At 41.8% G+C, this 18,414-nt stretch overlaps 1 protein-coding gene across 1 annotated transcript in view; it reads right to left on the reverse strand.

Annotated features, from left to right (window-relative positions):
- Positions 1-18,414, reverse strand: part of clasp2 (cytoplasmic linker associated protein 2) — a 61,109-nt gene that overhangs the window by 20,302 nt on the left and 22,393 nt on the right. The window contains exons 8-21 of the mRNA XM_083926108.1: positions 10,330-10,470; positions 7,475-7,548; positions 7,229-7,321; positions 6,957-7,102; positions 6,363-6,498; positions 6,167-6,237; positions 5,988-6,047; positions 5,745-5,822; positions 5,353-5,520; positions 4,265-4,305; positions 3,688-3,840; positions 2,232-2,255; positions 921-1,022; positions 666-692 (exon numbers count right to left, since the gene is read on the reverse strand). Coding sequence (XP_083782234.1) covers positions 666-692; positions 921-1,022; positions 2,232-2,255; positions 3,688-3,840; positions 4,265-4,305; positions 5,353-5,520; positions 5,745-5,822; positions 5,988-6,047; positions 6,167-6,237; positions 6,363-6,498; positions 6,957-7,102; positions 7,229-7,321; positions 7,475-7,548; positions 10,330-10,470 — 1,314 coding nt within the window. The remainder of the gene's footprint in view (positions 1-665; positions 693-920; positions 1,023-2,231; positions 2,256-3,687; positions 3,841-4,264; positions 4,306-5,352; positions 5,521-5,744; positions 5,823-5,987; positions 6,048-6,166; positions 6,238-6,362; positions 6,499-6,956; positions 7,103-7,228; positions 7,322-7,474; positions 7,549-10,329; positions 10,471-18,414) is intronic.

Below are 18,414 nucleotides of genomic sequence, written 5' to 3' on the forward strand. Positions count from 1 at the left end.
GATGATAGCCTGGGAAAAGCAGTGCATGTTGGGACAGCTGGCATATGTATCAAGCAAAGTCTGTTCACAATGAGGGGAAAAAATGCCTCAAAGTAAATAATGCTCAAAAATATCCATCCACTCGATCACACACATACGTAGAAATCTTTCTAAGCCTCAGCCTTCAGCTGCCATTTCCTCTGTTTCTATTCGTCTTTTGTTCTGAGATATGGGCTTTGAACTGTTGATCAGACAACTTCCATTTGGTCTCTAAATGTCCAGATCTGATTGGTGCAGTGGGCTGTGCTCCGATCACCGTCCACGGCACCAGAGCCATCGCTCCTTAAGCAGCTAGTATTCTTGGAAAGCAGGTGCACACACACACACATCTGCATTATGTGTTGCAACAGTAACAGCTCAGTAGCTTGTGTTCCTTCGTGTCTGTTGAAGTGTTTCTAAGAACCTAAATGACAGCCAGAGCCAGGCTAGAGCACCGGAAATAAACTGTCCACCACACCATCCTCAGTGATGAGACACAGCATGCATAAGGAACACTCACACATTAAAACACACTCTTCTTTACACAAAACACCTTGATCAGAATGAGAGCGATAGCGGGTGGGGCCACCATTCCCACTGTGGTACACAGATAGACGCACACACACTCTGACATACAAACAGAATACCTGGTGTGCAATCGGATTCGTCGGAACCTGAAGGCACAAAAACATTTACATAGAGCTTATCGTCACCGTGAAGGCAACAGGTAATGAAACTCCACAACAAGAGCCTGAGAAACTACAAGCACACACTCCAAGAAGCTCACACACACATAATTTCTTTTGCTGTGTGTGTAAGTGGACTTGATACCCATAGTGTTGCACTCCGAGTTGGGTATTAAGTCATGGTGTGTGTCGGTGAGCATACGTTGGTGTACATACGTTGTGACTGGGAGACCATCTTGGTGCGGCTGCGTCCTCGTGAGTCCACCTGGCTGGATACGCTGCTGGCGGTGGACAATGGCTGCTTGGTACGTACACGACCTGTATGTGCGCGGAGGGGGGAAATCCGTTAAAAATACAAAAGATGCTTCTACACATCTAGTCACAAACTGTCTGCAGTTGAATGAAGCACAGAACCCAAAAAGCGCTACAGTAGACGAAAAGCCGCTAATGCTGGAAGCTGCTCAGCGAGCGCCAAATCCTAAACTAAACACTAACTTCAGCCACACAAATACAAACACCAGGGATGCTTCAGTGGATTAGGAATCAGTCTAAAAACTGGTCATGACCCAGCTAGTTTCTGTTCATAGTGTTAATTAGTAGTAGTATTAGTATTGATTGATTTGATGAAAATATCCGCCTGCCATCAACTGCAGTGCATCATCAGATCCACTTACAGCTGCAATTATTTTAATGAAAGCCATTCTTCTATCAAAATACTAATGTCAATGTTGGATCAGTGATGGCAAATTTCAAGACGTGAAGCATTTTTATTTTACAATTATACTGTTTTTAATGCACCACAGTAAAATATTCCAGGTGATTCCTCTACAGCCAACAAAAAACTCAGTTTTGTCAACTTTCCGAACTAGATCACTACATCCCTAAAACATCCCCCGACACACATGCACACACCCCTAACCAAAACCTTACCATTGTCTGATCTGGTTCCTACAGACAGACAGAGAAGGAGCAGGTTGTAAATAGTACATTTCACCTGCACGTTTCAAATTGTATATATCTAAGCGTTTTCATATCTTCCACTAACTGTTTATTCTACATTATTTATATTCATTATGTATATACTTCTGTTAGATGCTAAACTGCAGTTTATTGTTTAAGTACCTGTATTCTGTAATGACAAAGTTTAACGTAATCTGTGTATAATAACTGTACAACAACACATCCAAAGTATTCTAATAAAGCCTAAATAACTAAATGATACAGTTTAATGCAGGTGTTGAAGGTTTGAGAGCATTTCTGTATTAAAAATAAGATTAAACTGTAGTCAAGCAGAAGATGATCTTTAATGTGTAATTAGTTTGAACCATGATGTGATGAGTAGGATGGAGATACAAATGAGGGTTAAGCCTGACAGCAGAGGGCGCTATGGCCACACACTGCAACAAAAAGGAGCTGATGTGGAGCTGGTGGACTGGAATGAAGTGAGGAAAGTGAAAAGAAGAGAAAGAAAAAAAAGAAAAGCATGAGTAAGTTTGTTGCTGGTGAAGCAGAGCGAGATGATCTTACCATCCGTTTTATCAGAGGCATCATCTTAAGTGGCAGAGAGAGAGAGAGAGAGAGAGAGAGAGAGAGAGAGGGAGAGAGTGTGGAAGAAAGGACATGAAGGGGAACAAAAAACAGGATTGATTCAAATGATTTTGAAAAGTAAGAGACACAAAAGTAAAGGGAACCCAAGTTGAAGAAAATGAATATTGAAAAAGAAAGTGTCAGTAACAGGGAAACACAAAATTATGACAAAGAATAGAGGATAAAAGACGGAGAAGAGTGAGAGGAGAGGGACAAGAGAAGAGAGGAGCACAGTCTGTATTAGTTACAGAATATCTGTTTAACAGCCAGTTCAGACCAAAGATTCGCAACGCGACAAAACCGTTTTAGAACATTGCAGGTGAAAGTTGCAGTGGTTTGAGCTGACCCGTCGCGTCTGGACTCAAACCGACTGATGTTGTCGCCCGCGACTCCGTTTGTAAAATGGCCAGCAGCTGGTTTGAAAACATAACACACGTCACCTGTTGCAACAGCCAATTAAAGTCTTAGAAAAGTCTGCTGGTCAAGTCACTTACAAACTGTCAGCTGGTTGAAAAGGCCGTTTTGGGTGGAGGCTCAATGTGCGTGGGAGAGAGAGAGATAGAGAGAGAGAGAGAGAGAAAAAAAAGAGACAGAGAGAGAGAGGGTGGAGCAAGCAATACAATGAATATGGAGAGTGAGTACCGTAATCTACAGCAAATCAGTGAATCAGGGAAATAAAACATTATTTTCGCTGTTTCAACACAACTAGAAATGCAGCTGTAGCAAGAATCTCATTATCGCCGTCCTAATTTATATTTTATAATGCTACAAATTATATCCAGCTACAAAAAAAAGCCTGAAAAGTCAGAGGTTTGAACAGAAGCATAGATAGTCGTTGCTAGGGAGATGATACATCGTATCGTCTCATTAGTGTCAACTGGCAGGCTTCAGAACGATGCAGACCCGGATGTTGCACGTAGTTGCAAGTTTCAACTTGTCTCGTTGCGAATCTTTGGTCTGAACTGGGTTTAAGAGAGAACCATGCAGATGCAGTGGTCGACATCGAAACAGAGAGAAAAACAAACGAGGATGATATTCATCTACAGATCATGCACACAGAGAATATCCATACCAAAACATTTACAGGACACGTTAACGGGCAAGTGAGGAGGCAGCAGGAGAGGAGAGTACAGCAGGAGCGGAAAGGAGAACGGCCAGTCCGAGCACCAAAGTGTGTAAGTGTCCATCTCTATGCAGATGTGGTGAGCTTGTATAGAGGATGAGTTTTACTTCTTACTTCAACCTGTCAGACACTTGTCCTGTCAGAGCTACTTCTGAGCTGATTTAGGATGACTCCTCAGATGAGGTCTCCATCTCTGCCTGACATCCTGCTGATCACATGCTGACCGATGCCTGCGCTGTCTGATTAGGCTAACTTGACTGACAGGGCTCTTACCCAGTGAGGAGTAGGAGCCAGGGGTCAGACGCCCCACTCCCCTGGTCTGTCCGACGTGCCGGTGCTTAGCGACTGCTGCTGCGTTTACATCCACGTCGCTACGGGAACGCTGCAGGGAGGCTGACGACACCCCACCCTTTGAACCCGCAGGGACTGATTGAACAGGAGATGGAGGAGGAGGAGGAGGAGGAGGAGGAGTGTATTGGAGAAGGAATGGGAGGTGATGAGGGAATATATATATACAAATCACAAACACATGCAGGCACCACACTACCCAAATACTGATACAGAAATACACGAACAGCCAGACACATATACGCATTTGTGTGCGTACATGTGTGTAACATAAAACAACATCAGGAGTGGATGTACGGACACAGGCAGATGTAAATGAGAATGATGGGAAATGGCTCTGTAGGAGCTAATGTTTGTCATAGTGTATGTGTGTTTTCACAGGAGCGAGCGAGCGGGCATGAGATTATGTGTTTGGGAGAGCTTGCACATGTATCTGCTTGAGTGTGTGTGTGTGTGCACGTGTGTGCGCGAGAGAGCGAGTGTGTGACGGGATTTGCCTCACCTCGCCCTGGAGCTGCAGACCATTTAGAAGTCAGAGGCCGACTGACAGAGGAGGAAGAAAATTAGGTCAGTCCAAAACCACACATAGATAACTTTTTTTCTCTCCATATGACAAAATATAAACAGAAGTAAAGTTGAATCACATGGCTTTGACTTTAAAAAAAGCTTAATCCATCCACTTCAAATGTAAACAAATATACACTTTAGTGTGAGAGAATTTTTCTAATCAATGATCTAGTTATTCAACCTGACTCCGCCAAATCGATTCGCATGATTCACGTTTACTCAGCATATCCATCTGGGAACTCTTGTTTGGAGATCTTTTGGGAAGGGGCAAAAATAGTGGTTGCTGACTGGATAAACCATCTGTCTATTGGTCCAAATCAACCAATCAGATCAACGAAGCGTAGGAGGTAATAACAGAGCATTGAGGCAAAGCTCAGAAAGTAAACAACATGTGGGTAAAGGATATTTGCTGTTTGTGTAACACAAATTTACAGATAAAAGGCACAATTTCAGGTGCCTGGTCGATATTCCAACAGAAGGATCTGAGAGAACAAAGCGTTAGCGAGTAGCTAACAGCATTAGAGCTACCGCTGTCTGAAAATGTGTCTAGATCAGGTCGGATTTGCATGTCTTGTGTCATACGTGCACCTCAAAACCAATGCTAACTGGACGTTTAGCTTGGCAAACGGCTCCACATTTACTCACGTTACGCACGTTACCAGACTGATGTGTGAGTAAAATACAATGGAGCTTGCGAGATCAGGATGGTCTCACAATGCTACTATTTATCTTCTATTCTTATTTGATAATAAGAAGTGAAGATTGAGGATATTGTAATAACTATGTTCACTGAAGGGGTTTTCTAAAACTCTCAGACAGCTGGACGAGAAAAAGGAAAGTAAACTGAGATTTGATCCATGTCTAGCAGGGTAGGTCAACAGACGGGGTCTTATAAAAACATTTATCAAAATTTTTCATGCCAAAATTATGTCACTGTAAATTTTCAAGACTCAAAGGTAGTCTTAAAGTAAATCCAGAGGTCTAAAGCGAACTATGAAGGAACATAGCTGAGTGCTGATTTACTTGAGGCTCTCTTGAGAGGAGGACGAGGAGCGGTCACTCTGGGGGAGTGAGGCGACGCTGCCAGAGCTCTTCAAGCAAGACTGGAGGGTCCTTTGATACGACGGCTCCAAGGAGTTGTAGAGGGCGTCGGTCTCCGCTGGAAAGTGGTTCCTCAGACCCCAGTAGGCCCTGAGAGAAGCAGCGGGGAAGACGTTAACAGAGGTGGACAGAGGAGGACAGAGGAAGAGAGACAAATGGAAAAGTCAAACAGAGAAAGGGGAGGTAGAAAGATGAAAATGGAGGAGACGAAATCAAGGGATTCAGACAGGAACAGGAGGGCGAGATATTTAACACCACTTGTCTTTCATATAATTACATTTTCAGAGATGCCTGTGTGTGTGTGTGTGTCTTACTTGCGGGCCTCCACTCTGGCCTCTGAGTCTGCATCTCGAATTCCCTTCTTGATGCTCTCAACCAGAACTGCCGTGTGCCTGCCAGGGAGAGACCACGAAAGTGTGAACAAGTAGAACAGCGGGTTTAAAACATGTTTTCTTTGTAAACAATAATGTGAATCCTGCACAGCCATGATTTTGCATTTCTTAGAGAGCAGTGTTGAGCATATCTTTGCTCTGAACCATGTTGGAATCGATCCTCACCTCTCCAGAGAGTGGGTTTGCCATTCTTGTAGCAGAAGGTCCAGGAAATCATAACAGCGCCTGGAGATGACACATTTTTATTACCAAAAAAAAAACATTACTTAAAAGCATCATCAAGCATTTTATGATCTTATAGATTTGAATTGTTTGAGACCTGCTTGTGCCTCTGTTAATCTCACCTTCTTACAGACACAGACTTGGATGTGCAGTTACTGGTTATCAGGGGGATGAGCCTGGGTACGTGGGTGTGCTGCAGAGAGGAGAGGAAGCAAAGTGTGAAAATAATCCAATAATCAGACTACAGTAGTTACACTGACCATGAAGAACCTAAACGAGGCTGTTGAAATAACTTCTAAGTGTGTTTGCAGAACTCACCCTAATGATGATGCGAATAGCCAACACGCCAGAGGTGGCCATGACTTTGGCACAGTTGGGGATGAGGTTGAACAGGACGGGGACGATGGCTTCCGCTCCGTGGTCAAATTTATTTCCCAGCACTGTTGACAGGTGGCTACAAGAATACACAGACGAACACACATCAAGCATATGCTATAATCATAGCACGATTAAAACTGTGGTAAACGTCGTAATAAAAGTGAAATGCACTCTCATTAATCGGGACTGTGCCCAAAATCACACATTTACTTACTTTATAGTGTCCTCAAAAAATTCCACCAATGGATCAAAAAAGGTAGCGTCCATGCCATGAGAACTTATTTTGCTAACATACCCACAATGCAATGCGCTTCAATTGAAAGATCGGGAAATTACCACTGTGCAATTCTACACCACAAAATGACAAAAAGTGCAGAAACTTTCAAATCACTGTTCCCTTTAAATCCAACCGTTATGTTACCGTTACATAACATAATGTACAATACGTGAATGAGTGCAGGGTTTTGGTTCTCATGATTTTGTTTGCTCTCGCTACACATCATGCTAACAGCCGTTTCTATAATCAACACTCACGCCACAGTGATGCATGCCTCTCGGACAACTTGTGAGCGCAGGTCTTTAGCTGACAGTTTGAAGGCTCCATCCAGTAGCCGTAGGTGCTGGTAGAAACAGTCATAGCTTGTTGCGCCCGCCACCAACAGTGAGCGGACCTTCTTCATCTGTAAAAAACAAAACAAAAAACAAAACACACATTACAGACATCAACAAAGATCAAATGAAGCAGTATCAACAAAGGTCATTTCATTATTTTAACTGCAAATAGGATCGAAGGTTTAAGTACTGACAGCACTGGCTCTCTGGTCCCAGTCGTGTTTGTCATCGGAGCAGATCTCACGGATCTTATTCAGGTTGTCTTCAAGATCCCTCGCTGAGTAAATCTGCATGGACAGACACAAGGAGGGAAGGGAGGGAGCAGAGCAAAAAACTTGAAGGACAAGTCTCGGACAGATGGCCTGGCCTCGATTGTCGGTCTAGTTTTAAATTTGAAACATAATCTGGAATTATGCTCCTGCGTCCTGTGTGTGGTTTACCTGGACAGGAGGGACATCTGTGAAGGCTCTAATGAAGTCCTCTTCATCAATTCCTCCAGTACTTTCCTTGGAAACTAGAAAATCAGAGCAGAGGCAGTAAATATATATGTGTGTGCTTATACGATAGCGTGTCAGCCTCCGTTATTAAGAGCTTTTGGCGCTGGTTAGTTGTGTGACTGTGGCTTAACTCACAAAAACACAAGCACACTTCCAATAACACCCACACACCCACACACCCACACACCCACACACACAGTGGGAGCAGTCTGTGTTTCTAATGGACTTCCTGGCAGTAATGGGCACGTCAATCATATTTCTCTAGGGGGCTGGGAGCTCCTACAACTCCTTATTCAAGATGCAGAGAGGAGAGGGAAAGACGAGACAAAGAAAGCAAAAAAAATAATTAATAATTAAAAAGCAAACCAGGAGGAGCTGAGAGCAACCCACAAGGATGAGAATATTATTACATTAAGTGGCACAGGTTAGAGAGAGGACATTCACAGGAGAAGAGGCTGAAGGGCAGTAAGCCAGTAGAAACATATCCTTTCCTTCTTTTCACTGTGGTTGGCTTTATGTGTTTTATTGAAACTCTAGTGACCATGGCCCTTAGAGAGCTGGGGAACATCGATGTGGCCAGCTGGCTATCTGGAGACCCTATCCTCTGTTTTTCTCCAGTGGTTACATGGTAGCAGCCTCCTCTAACTGCACTCCATCAGCATTCACAATTATTGTTAATTTGCAGTTGTATGAAATGGAATTGTAAATGGCACGTTATCAGGGTGAGCAGTTATGGCTGCAATAATAATCATGATTATGTTGCTAGGTCATGCTTTAACAGTTTGATATTAGAAACAAGTGTTTAACAATAGCAATAATTTAGATTGATTAAAATGTACGAAACCTAACATTGTTAGAGTATTTCGCTCCTTGTATAAACATATCCGTTGTCATAATGTCGAGATATGATCATTAACCAGCAGTGTGAAAACAATGTGTACTGCTGCGATTGAAGACTGCTAACAAAGAGCAGTCACCTTGTCCAGATATGGCTTTAAACCTTTTTTTTTCTGTTTGTCTGTTATTGTCAGAATTGAAAAATCTCTTTTGTCTGAGTCTTGCTGTTGGGTGTTGCCAAAGCGCGTGGGCGTACTGTCATCTAAATGCAAATCGAGATGAACGGGCCTCCAGAAAATGTTTCCAGGTAAAAGGTCAAGTCAGGTGTTTTTCCTTTTCGTCACATCAAACTTAAAAAGATCGAGGGGTTTAGAGCCGTTTCTGTGTGTGAAAAACACCCAGCATGCACTTGACTTCAGCCTCTGACAGCCGTTCAGCGATCAATAAGATTGTAATGATTCAAGTGACTGAAGAGAACAGTCTTGATTCCAACCGACAGAGCGGTGTACCCAGACTCAGGCAGACTGCTGGCTTGTAAAACACTTACACTTATGAGTGAGTGTATGTGCGTGTCTGTGACATTGCTGACACAGATACATCAGCAGGAAACTGAGTGCATGGTCGTGGGAACAAAGCTTCCTCCCAACAGAGAGAATGAAAAAATCAATACATGCAAAGACGAAACAAACAGTCCAGACATCTACAGGAGAAGGAAGACTCGACGGGAAGGATAATATAAACGGTTTCTGCAGGCCGGAGTCGACCACAGATATGAAGCTGATAAGAAAATGAGAGTGTATCAGATTTCTGAGTGTGTCCCCGTGGCCTGCGATGTTTTCTTACTCAAGTCCTTTCACTTCTTTTAACAGCCCCAAGAGCCTGTCCCTTTTCTGTGACCACCAGTAATGTACGATTGGAGAACATTTTTTACCTGAAAAATGTGGCCTAAAATGAACTGTCTTTAATAAAGGATAACCGGGTAGATATTTATAAATATTTCATTATATTTCTATCACTTTGAATCTTTCACCGTAACTTACTTGTTTCTTAAATGTAGACTACTTGTTTTTAATGTACTTACAGTACTTATAGCCGGCTTCTTGTTTAAATGTATTGGTTTTTATTGCATTATGTAAAGTGTCTTTGAGTACCTTAAAAAGCGTTATACGATACAAATAAAATGTATTATTATTGTTATTATATTGTTTATCTTTTGCACATGCATTTAGGCTTTAAAGCAGAGCATTAAGGAAACATACACCTGCATTGGCTTTTAGTTCACATTCAAATATCAAAACACAATTTCACACTGCAAAAAGGATGTACAAATAATAAGATGTTCTTTACCGATCAATTTGTAAGAAGATTTAAAACAAAAGTGACTCTAAGACATCTTTAAAAGTTCTTGTTTGAATTAAAAAGACTGGCGGATACAAACTTATAGTGGCACCAGGCTCATTTACAGCTCAAGTCTTGTAGTTCTAGAAAAATTACATATATAATATATATTATATATATTACAAATATAATCAATAATAATTCCTGTTTGTGGTCCAACTTTGTATCAATGCATGTAATTCCGGTCACTCAAGATCCTGTCTGTACAAAAGAAAACGTTTCCTGTTGTTTTCTCACAAAATTCTTAATGACCTTTTATGGCCTTGGACTCATCTTGAGGCAGTGGGGTGTATTACCATATTTAAAAAGCTCTAAATAATCAAATCGTGACGTACAGACCTTCTGGCCACATAGACAAAAGTAAGGCTTGCCAATTGTATTGATACTGATAATTTTCATTTGCCACTAACGAAGATGAACCACAAGTCTACTAGTCATAAATGAATTAAATGACCCCACTTTCTCAATATAGAAATGTCTATTTTCCAAACTTGGAAGAAACACATGAACTCAGCTGTGTGTCAACATTCATTGTGTGTGTAAAGGTACAGTAATTTAAATACCAAGCTTGCCGCCTGTAGCACTGGGCCTGCGTGCAGCAGAGGACTCTGCCGGCTTCTTAGGGACTTTTGGGACCTTAAAGGCAGCCTGGGCTGAGGAAGAACGATTCCCATCCACACTGTCATCATCTTCAAAACTACGATCTGGAAGGAGAGGACAGAGAGAGGAGCGTTAGCGTCCACATTGAAGGTGAGGAAATTATTATTGAACAAGATCATCTTACACTATATTGCAAATCATTATCATGAAACCAAGGTCATAAGTATTCTAAACACAGAGGAATGACTCTTTTATTTGTTCAAAACCTGCATGAGAGTCATTATAAACTAACAGCAAATACAGAATTGCAACTACAGATTCTCTTTGACAATAATATCGACATCGACTCTAAATTACTATGTTGAAATCTGCTTTGTAAACAGAAACAAAGTCATCATTAAAACCCTCAGGTCCTTCTGAAACATGTCCCAATAACTTGATTACATTTGATTTTAACTTTTATGTTGAGCATAAAAAGCTACAGCCGTTTGAAGAAGAAAAGCAAGTAAGGCGAAAAAGTAAGACAAACGAATGTAGGAGGTTGTTGTCTGCAGAGACCTTGGTCAGGCATCACTAAATCAATACTAATTACAAACACACCATTTCGAAGAAAAAGGCAAACCCACGCAAGATGTCTATCCATGCAACCAGTGACTGGCAGAACTCCCTGCAGCTTTCGTTCTGAAGGCTAAGAGAAATTAAGCTAGCTAAAAAGCTAGCATTGAAACTTGAGACAGGCTTGCAACAATAGTGCAGAATTCTGAATGTGAAATTGAGGAACACTTGAGGAATATGTGAGGACATATATACACAGACAAATAAGTCATCAGTGCAGATGAAACTGTTGGCTCAGGAATGCAGTTGCTCTCTGGTCGCTCTGACAACCAGCCGTTTGCGAAATGCGCCAAAGCCACCACCCTACACCTTGAATCATACATCAACTTACACACACACAGTCGACGTACAGAATCAATTGACAGCCTTCCATGTGTACATGCAAGCTACGTTTTCACATAGATTGCAGAGCCCATTGTGTCAAGAAGACATATAAAGAAGCAGACATATGTATACTTTACCACGACAACAACATTTACCACACATGCAATCATCGTCACACACACACACACACAAGCACACGCACGCACATCACTGCACTCACAGTCACAGATCCGCTGGCAGATAAGTCTCCTCATGCTTCTGGGAGGGCGTGGTACTGGGGTCCCTCTTCTCCAAACCGTACACCAAGACACATGCACACACCTCACACACACTTCATAGTGGGGCTAAAGCTGCGCACACACGCCTTTCACACCGCTGTTCGATAACCCTTCCATCCATACAAGTGCCGGCATTTTCTTTCACTCTCTCTCTTCTATGTCTCTTTCTCTCCTCCTTCCCTCAGTAGCCTCACAACCAATCAGACAAGAGGTGACATCATAGTGTTGCAGCCAGTGCGGAGGCAGGACTGTGAGTGTGTATGTGATGGGAGAGAAAGGGAGAGAGAGACACACACACACACACAGACACCCCAGGAATATTAACAGGGCTTCTAGGTGTCCCTGCCAGACCAGCTTACCTAAACTCATTACCATTGACAAAACACAAGCACTCCAGCCTCATACACCATACCTACGCACGCACGCACGAACACACAACTCAACAACCTCTTAACACACTTTTTATGCTATTATATCTACCTGTGAGAACAAGAAACATATGTTTTCATTCACCCTTTCCCTCTTCACGTACATAAAAGAACAAAGGATGATGGAGCAATGATCAAAGGAGGTCATGTGGGGCGTGACGTGTGGGGTCACACCCCTGCATCTGAGGCCTTGACCCTCCCACTCTCACGCAGATGCACACACACAAATACAGTGCAGCTTGTGAATATGTGGACAGGCGCATGTTTTTGGTTGATTTAACTCTGTAGTCCAGTTGCTTGCATCCACATCAGATTAGCAGCTTTTAATACAAAATAATTTTAAAACAAATGCGATATAACCACATAAATACTTTACAGACAAGTCTCTAACCTAAATACACCAGCAGACACTTGCTATTTTGCCTGGTAAACGCACTGCAGACATCTTCACTTATTGCTTGTTTTTGGGAAAGTTTTGCATCAGTTTGGTACAGACATAAAAAAAATACAAGCTCAGCTGGAGTTACAGCATTGTCCTAAAGTGTGAATGCTGTAGATAAAAAAGGACCACAATGTCTATTAGACTGGTCAACCGTTATGGATGTAAAATACCCAATTAAACAACTATTACAGCTTAAAGTGAACTTAAATCTCATAATCATTGTTAAATTTAAAATCTAATGTGATGAAAATGTGCCGATATGAAATAAATACAAACTCTGTAACTGTATATATACCAGACTGAAAAATGCCTGGATCCCTTTATGTAAAAAAATAAGTTATTATTATATATGGTCCTCCTATCAGATTGTATGAGTGATATTTTTGTTTTCTATTTTTGTTTGGCACGTTATACACAAATTACTTTGCAAACAGCCTGGGTTCTAAATAACAGCTATGGGTCAGCATTAGGGTCAAAGTTCAAGGGTCAAGCGGTCTAAGACCCTCCTTTGTGTATACAATTATGAAACGGCTTCTTACATAATGTAGAATGCATGCATAAGAAAATACAGTGCTGTTTACAGTTAAATCTGAGTACAAAGACACTAATAGAATTCAATGAATTCACCAGTTAAGTGAATTTAATTACTTTCTTACAAAACCCACGGGCCAATTAGCAATATTTGGTCATGCATGGAGGGTATAAGCATTGATTAGCCTCGCTGTTAGCAGGATTTGCATCTCTTGCTTTTGACTAGTCAGACCCCACTGGAGTAAATGTCTCCGGGTGAAGGGCAGAGAAAGAGAGAGCGAAAGAGAGAGAGAGACACACACACACACACACAATCCCTTGTAGAGAGCAGACTGCACACATGCTGTTGCCATGGCGACACGTGCAGACCAGCTTCTCATATGAACAGAGAAGCAAACAGGGAAAAAAAAGATGTTCAGTAAGCACACTTGCACACACACAAATATCCAATTTGGTTTAATCAACAGTTGGGATGTACTGTTTATTCACTGACTTCATGTTAGTTTATTAAATTAGGAAAATTCTGGTTTGATGGAGCAGAAAGGCTCCTTCAGCAGAATTAGTGTCTCCAAGGATACACCACAACCTATCGCCAAAAAATATGCCACAACATGGAAACCATACACATGGAAACCACACACACACACACACACACACACACACACACACACACACACACACACACACACACACACACACACACACACACACACACACACACACACACACACACACACACACACACACACACACACACACACACACACACACACACACACACACACACACACACACACACACACACACACACACACACACACACACACACACACACACACACACACACACACACACACACACACACAGAGACATATCAGCTCAACCATTTACCAGGCAGTGTTGCCATGGGAACTCCAGGCCGAGATCCCCCCCTCTCTCCATTTCAGAGGAGCCACATGAGGAGAGAAGACGGCCGGCTTAAATATACAGATCTGATAGCTGTCCATAAAAAATCAAAAAGTGGTCAAATTAATCAGATGTTAAAAATACATCCGCAAAAGCTTGCCCCAATGCCAGAATAATCCCAGGGCTCTTCCCAGCCAAAAAACAAATATAATCTACATGCAATAGTGACAATTTAGGAATATGATAGAAGGAAAGAGGAAGACTAACTGAAAATCATGTAGTGATTAAATCACAGATGTGTGAACACAAACATACAAACAAAAACTAGTTGGTTAAGACCACACGGTGGCAGCGTTGGCTCTGTTCTAATCATGAGTCAAAAAATCTCATAACAAAGAGGAACTTCTGTTAGTATAATCATATCATAATCCTATGCAAATCTTTCTTAACCTCAGGAACAGAGGGTGAAGAAATGTCCAGTCAGTTTAGCTGTTTTAAAGCACGGACACACTTGAGCAGCTGCAGCAGACATCATCATCACATATATCTTCTGAAAATCTAAACAGGCGACTAAGAGCATAACCAGATATCTTCTGAGGAATTAAGACTAACTATAGGGAGTCTGTGTTTGTGCTGATCTGCTATAATCTACAGGGGGAACAGGCGATGTCACATATTCCCACTCCCAACCATGTGACAGTGTGCAGAGTCCCATGCAAAAGATGACACACAGAGAGATGAGATGACTATATGAGAAACATGAGTAGCACTGCAAGAACTGGGACAAAAGCTGTTAAAAAGCTCATGACTGCACCAGCTCCAAAGTAAACCCGAAGAGGTATGTGTGTCAACAGACAACTAGACTATGAATCCCACAGCTATTCCTGCAGAAACCTACAAAGTCCAACTAAAGAGTCATGTGGAACAAATTACTATCACTTTAGTATGTGAGTATAGTGATTTTAGCAAACACAGTGAGAAGCATGAAGGCCCAATATAGTACAGAAGTAAATAAGATAAGACCACACCGACTCCCTTATTTGATTGTGTAATAACAGGTCCTGAATGAGTGCAAAAGAGGAGGAATAAATGCAGCATAAATATAATGTGTATAGCATATATAACATGTATATGTGTTTGGTACGTCCAGAAATAGAGCTGTTAAAGGTGCTGTACTTGAGACACTGAAAAAAAAGTGACCACCCGCTCCCCAAACCCCAGATTACAACACACACACACAGGGAGTGTGTGTTTGTAGACATTTATATCATGATCAGATGTTTCACACACACAAACACACACACACGTATTGAGTCCCATTTCCAAGTCTGGATAAACCATAATGTTCAGGGGAAAGCTTTGCCATGGCAACCAGCCTAGCCTGGAAACGGGGTCATGCTTGCAGAGCCGGAGATGCACTGAAGCAGAATGAGCATGTCTGTGAGAGATAGACACTGAGAGAGAGTGTGTTTGTGTGCGTCAGCCCCTGTCAACACTGAGCTATGCATGCTATGGAAGCTGCTGCTGATGGCCAGTTTGCAAGGCACCAATGTGTGTGTGTGTGTGTGTGTGTGTGTGTGTGTGTGTGTGTGTGTGTGTGTGTGTGTGTGTGTGTGTGTGTACATTTTCAGACAGGACCAAATAACATTAAGTAAGGCGCCAGCGGCACTGACATGCTTTACTTTCTTAGACACAAACAACGGAAAAGGCTTCATTAATCTAGGTGCACACAGATAAACTAGAGGATGTATGCAAATGATGAATAATCAATTTGTTGTTGCAGGTTAATTGATGACTCTAAAATTGCCCGTAGGTGTGAATCGTTGTCTGTCTCTGTGCGTCTCTATGTGCCCTGCGATAGACTGGCATCCTGTCCAGGGTGTACCCCGCCTCACGCCCGATGTCAGCTAGGATCAGCTCCAGCCCCCCGCGACCCCAACAGGGACAAGCGTTGGAAGATGAATGAATGAATGACCTGATCAATGTTAACCAGTTTAATTTTTGGTTACATTTTTGGTTGTCTTGTCACGGAGTTTGAGTGACACGTGTCCAGGTGAAATCTTGTATTTCAATGTTGAAACCAGACAGTATGTCAGTCTGACAGAAAGGATTTGTTCAATGTGGCATCTCAATTGCCCTTTTTTATTGGGAACCACAAAATACATAATAAGTTAAAAAAAAATACTGCTAATACACATACATGACAAATTATTGGGTCTGTATTGTATTTTGGGTTTAAAGCTGCATTGCCAATAGATGACATTAAGCACAAGTGACAACGGCGGTTCTGAGAAATTAAGCCAATACTTAATTTCACTATTCATTACAACTGTTCGGGGGTGAATTTATTCATAAGTCATCCATTTAAATTATATTAAGGCTTAAAGTGCATAAAGGGAGTGGCTGCTTTGCTTTACCGCCACAATACCGCCGTTCTCGCAGTGTTTGTGCTGTTGGTGCGTGGTATTAAACAGACTCGATTGGCGCATTTGTTGGTGCCTTTTGGGATATTATTCATCCAAATATCGGAATAAAATTATGGCTTGTTTTGCATTTAAATGGACTGAAGTTCCGTTCAAGAAGTACGTGCTCCAGTGCTCAGTATCAAAATCATAAATATGTGACCTGTTTGCAACAGCGGTATTTTATTTGACTGTTATTATCATTAAGATTGTTATCATTATTTTTATCTCACTGTGGATGCATCGGTGAAATCTAAAAATTCAGGTGAACTGATTTGCTTCAAACTGCTTCAAACGAAAAAAATCTCTCAGCAATGATGATTATGTTTCATCTAAATATAACACACATCTAAATAAAATGCCCTTTTCTGCCATCAAGATATTTTGGTCTGATGGGGAAGGAAACCCAGTCTTCAAGGCTGGAGTCGAGATAGGCAGAGCGAGTTATAATGGACCTTATTTAAATGATGATTATTTGTCCATAATTAACAATCATCAATAATCTTTCCGATGACTTGATTCTCAAAATAAAAAAACCTGGGCAGTGAGTCAGAAACAGGAAGTCTGCCAACACCACGGTTAAAGTTTAAGTTACAAGAATCAAGAAAATTAAAAATGGGTAGCTAAGGTGCGTTCTGTCACAGGTAACTGCGACTGAGATCCTTGGTTTCAAGTCAGGCCTCAGTCATGACAACCATCTCTCCAAATATGTCCCAACTCTCTCTAATCGATATCTTTATTAGTGTTTACAAATCCATTTCCGACAACAAAGGAAGAACAAAACATGAATAACAACAAATCTCATCACTCTTTCATATTTTTAAAATTGAAACAGAAAAAACAATGGATTGCTTGAATACAAACATGCTCTTGCATACCTACTCTCCAGACATGCGTACGCAGTACGCCATGACAGAGGCATTTTAGGACACCCCAGTTTCCCCTCTCACACACGCAGATGTAACCTACATCTGAGCCAGTGCACTTGGGGTGAAAGTGCAGTTTAAGCTGATTTCAATCTAAAACCATATGCTGACAAGCCTTTGTCTGACTGCCAACATGCACAGCCAGATGAGATTAAATTCACACAAACACACACACACACACACTTACCATCGCCATCATCCCCAACTGCCATGGTTACAGTGCGTTATGGATAGAAACTTCCTGTTGTCTTTGTGTGTATTTGCTTCTCTCCCTCCGTTCTTTACTCTATCTCCTTTCCTCCCGTTTGTTCAATCTCTCTCTCTGTCTCCGTCATGATGAATCAGGGGAAGGCAGTGATAGGCACAACGCTGTGAGTCGCCGGCTACGAGAGATCTCTGAGCTTCCTCCCTCAATCCTTTGCCTGCCTTCCCTCCCTCCCTCCCTCCCTCCCTCACTCCTCTCCTGTTCTCTCAGCAACAGCTGTCTCAAACCCTTTAGAGCAAACGCCAAGAGTTGGCCTACCAGAGATGTGAGGCAAGGACACGTAAGAACGAATTTGTGTTTCCATGGGTTTTAGCACATGGTGCAAGTTTGCGTTCTGTACTCAGAGGTTGAATCCTGGTAAGTTCTTGGACTGTTAAGAGAAAATCATCAGCTCATGCTCATCACAGTCTGTCTCTCACTTTCCGCTACCCCTTTTAGTAAATTTTCTAACCAAAAGTAGAGTTGACTGTGAGCCTCGGGCTGATCAGTGTTACTTGTTGAGTGCCAAACATGAGTTCAGAAGGCAGGAACGAGTTGGGGGAAACTAACAGACTTGAACATTATTTGTTTATTCACAAGGAAGATTCAAATTTGCTTTGCACGTGAAAGAGAGTCAATTCAGTTCAGTATGTGTATGAAGGACACACAAATTGAGGAATGACAAAAAATCAATCTGCAAAAGATTAATTATCAAAATAGTTGCAGATGACTTTTCTGTTTAGCCACGCATTTCAGCTTTAAAATGTAAAATATTTAGTTTTGTTACTTTGGACATTTCACATTATAAACCAATAAGCCAAGAAAATAATCTGCAGACTGATCAATAATGGAAACAACAACCTTTGCACGAGAAGCTGCATTAGCCAAGAAC

Source organism: Echiichthys vipera (genome assembly GCF_963691815.1).
Source record: "Echiichthys vipera genome assembly, chromosome: 13".
Lineage (NCBI taxonomy): Eukaryota > Metazoa > Chordata > Actinopteri > Perciformes > Trachinidae > Echiichthys > Echiichthys vipera.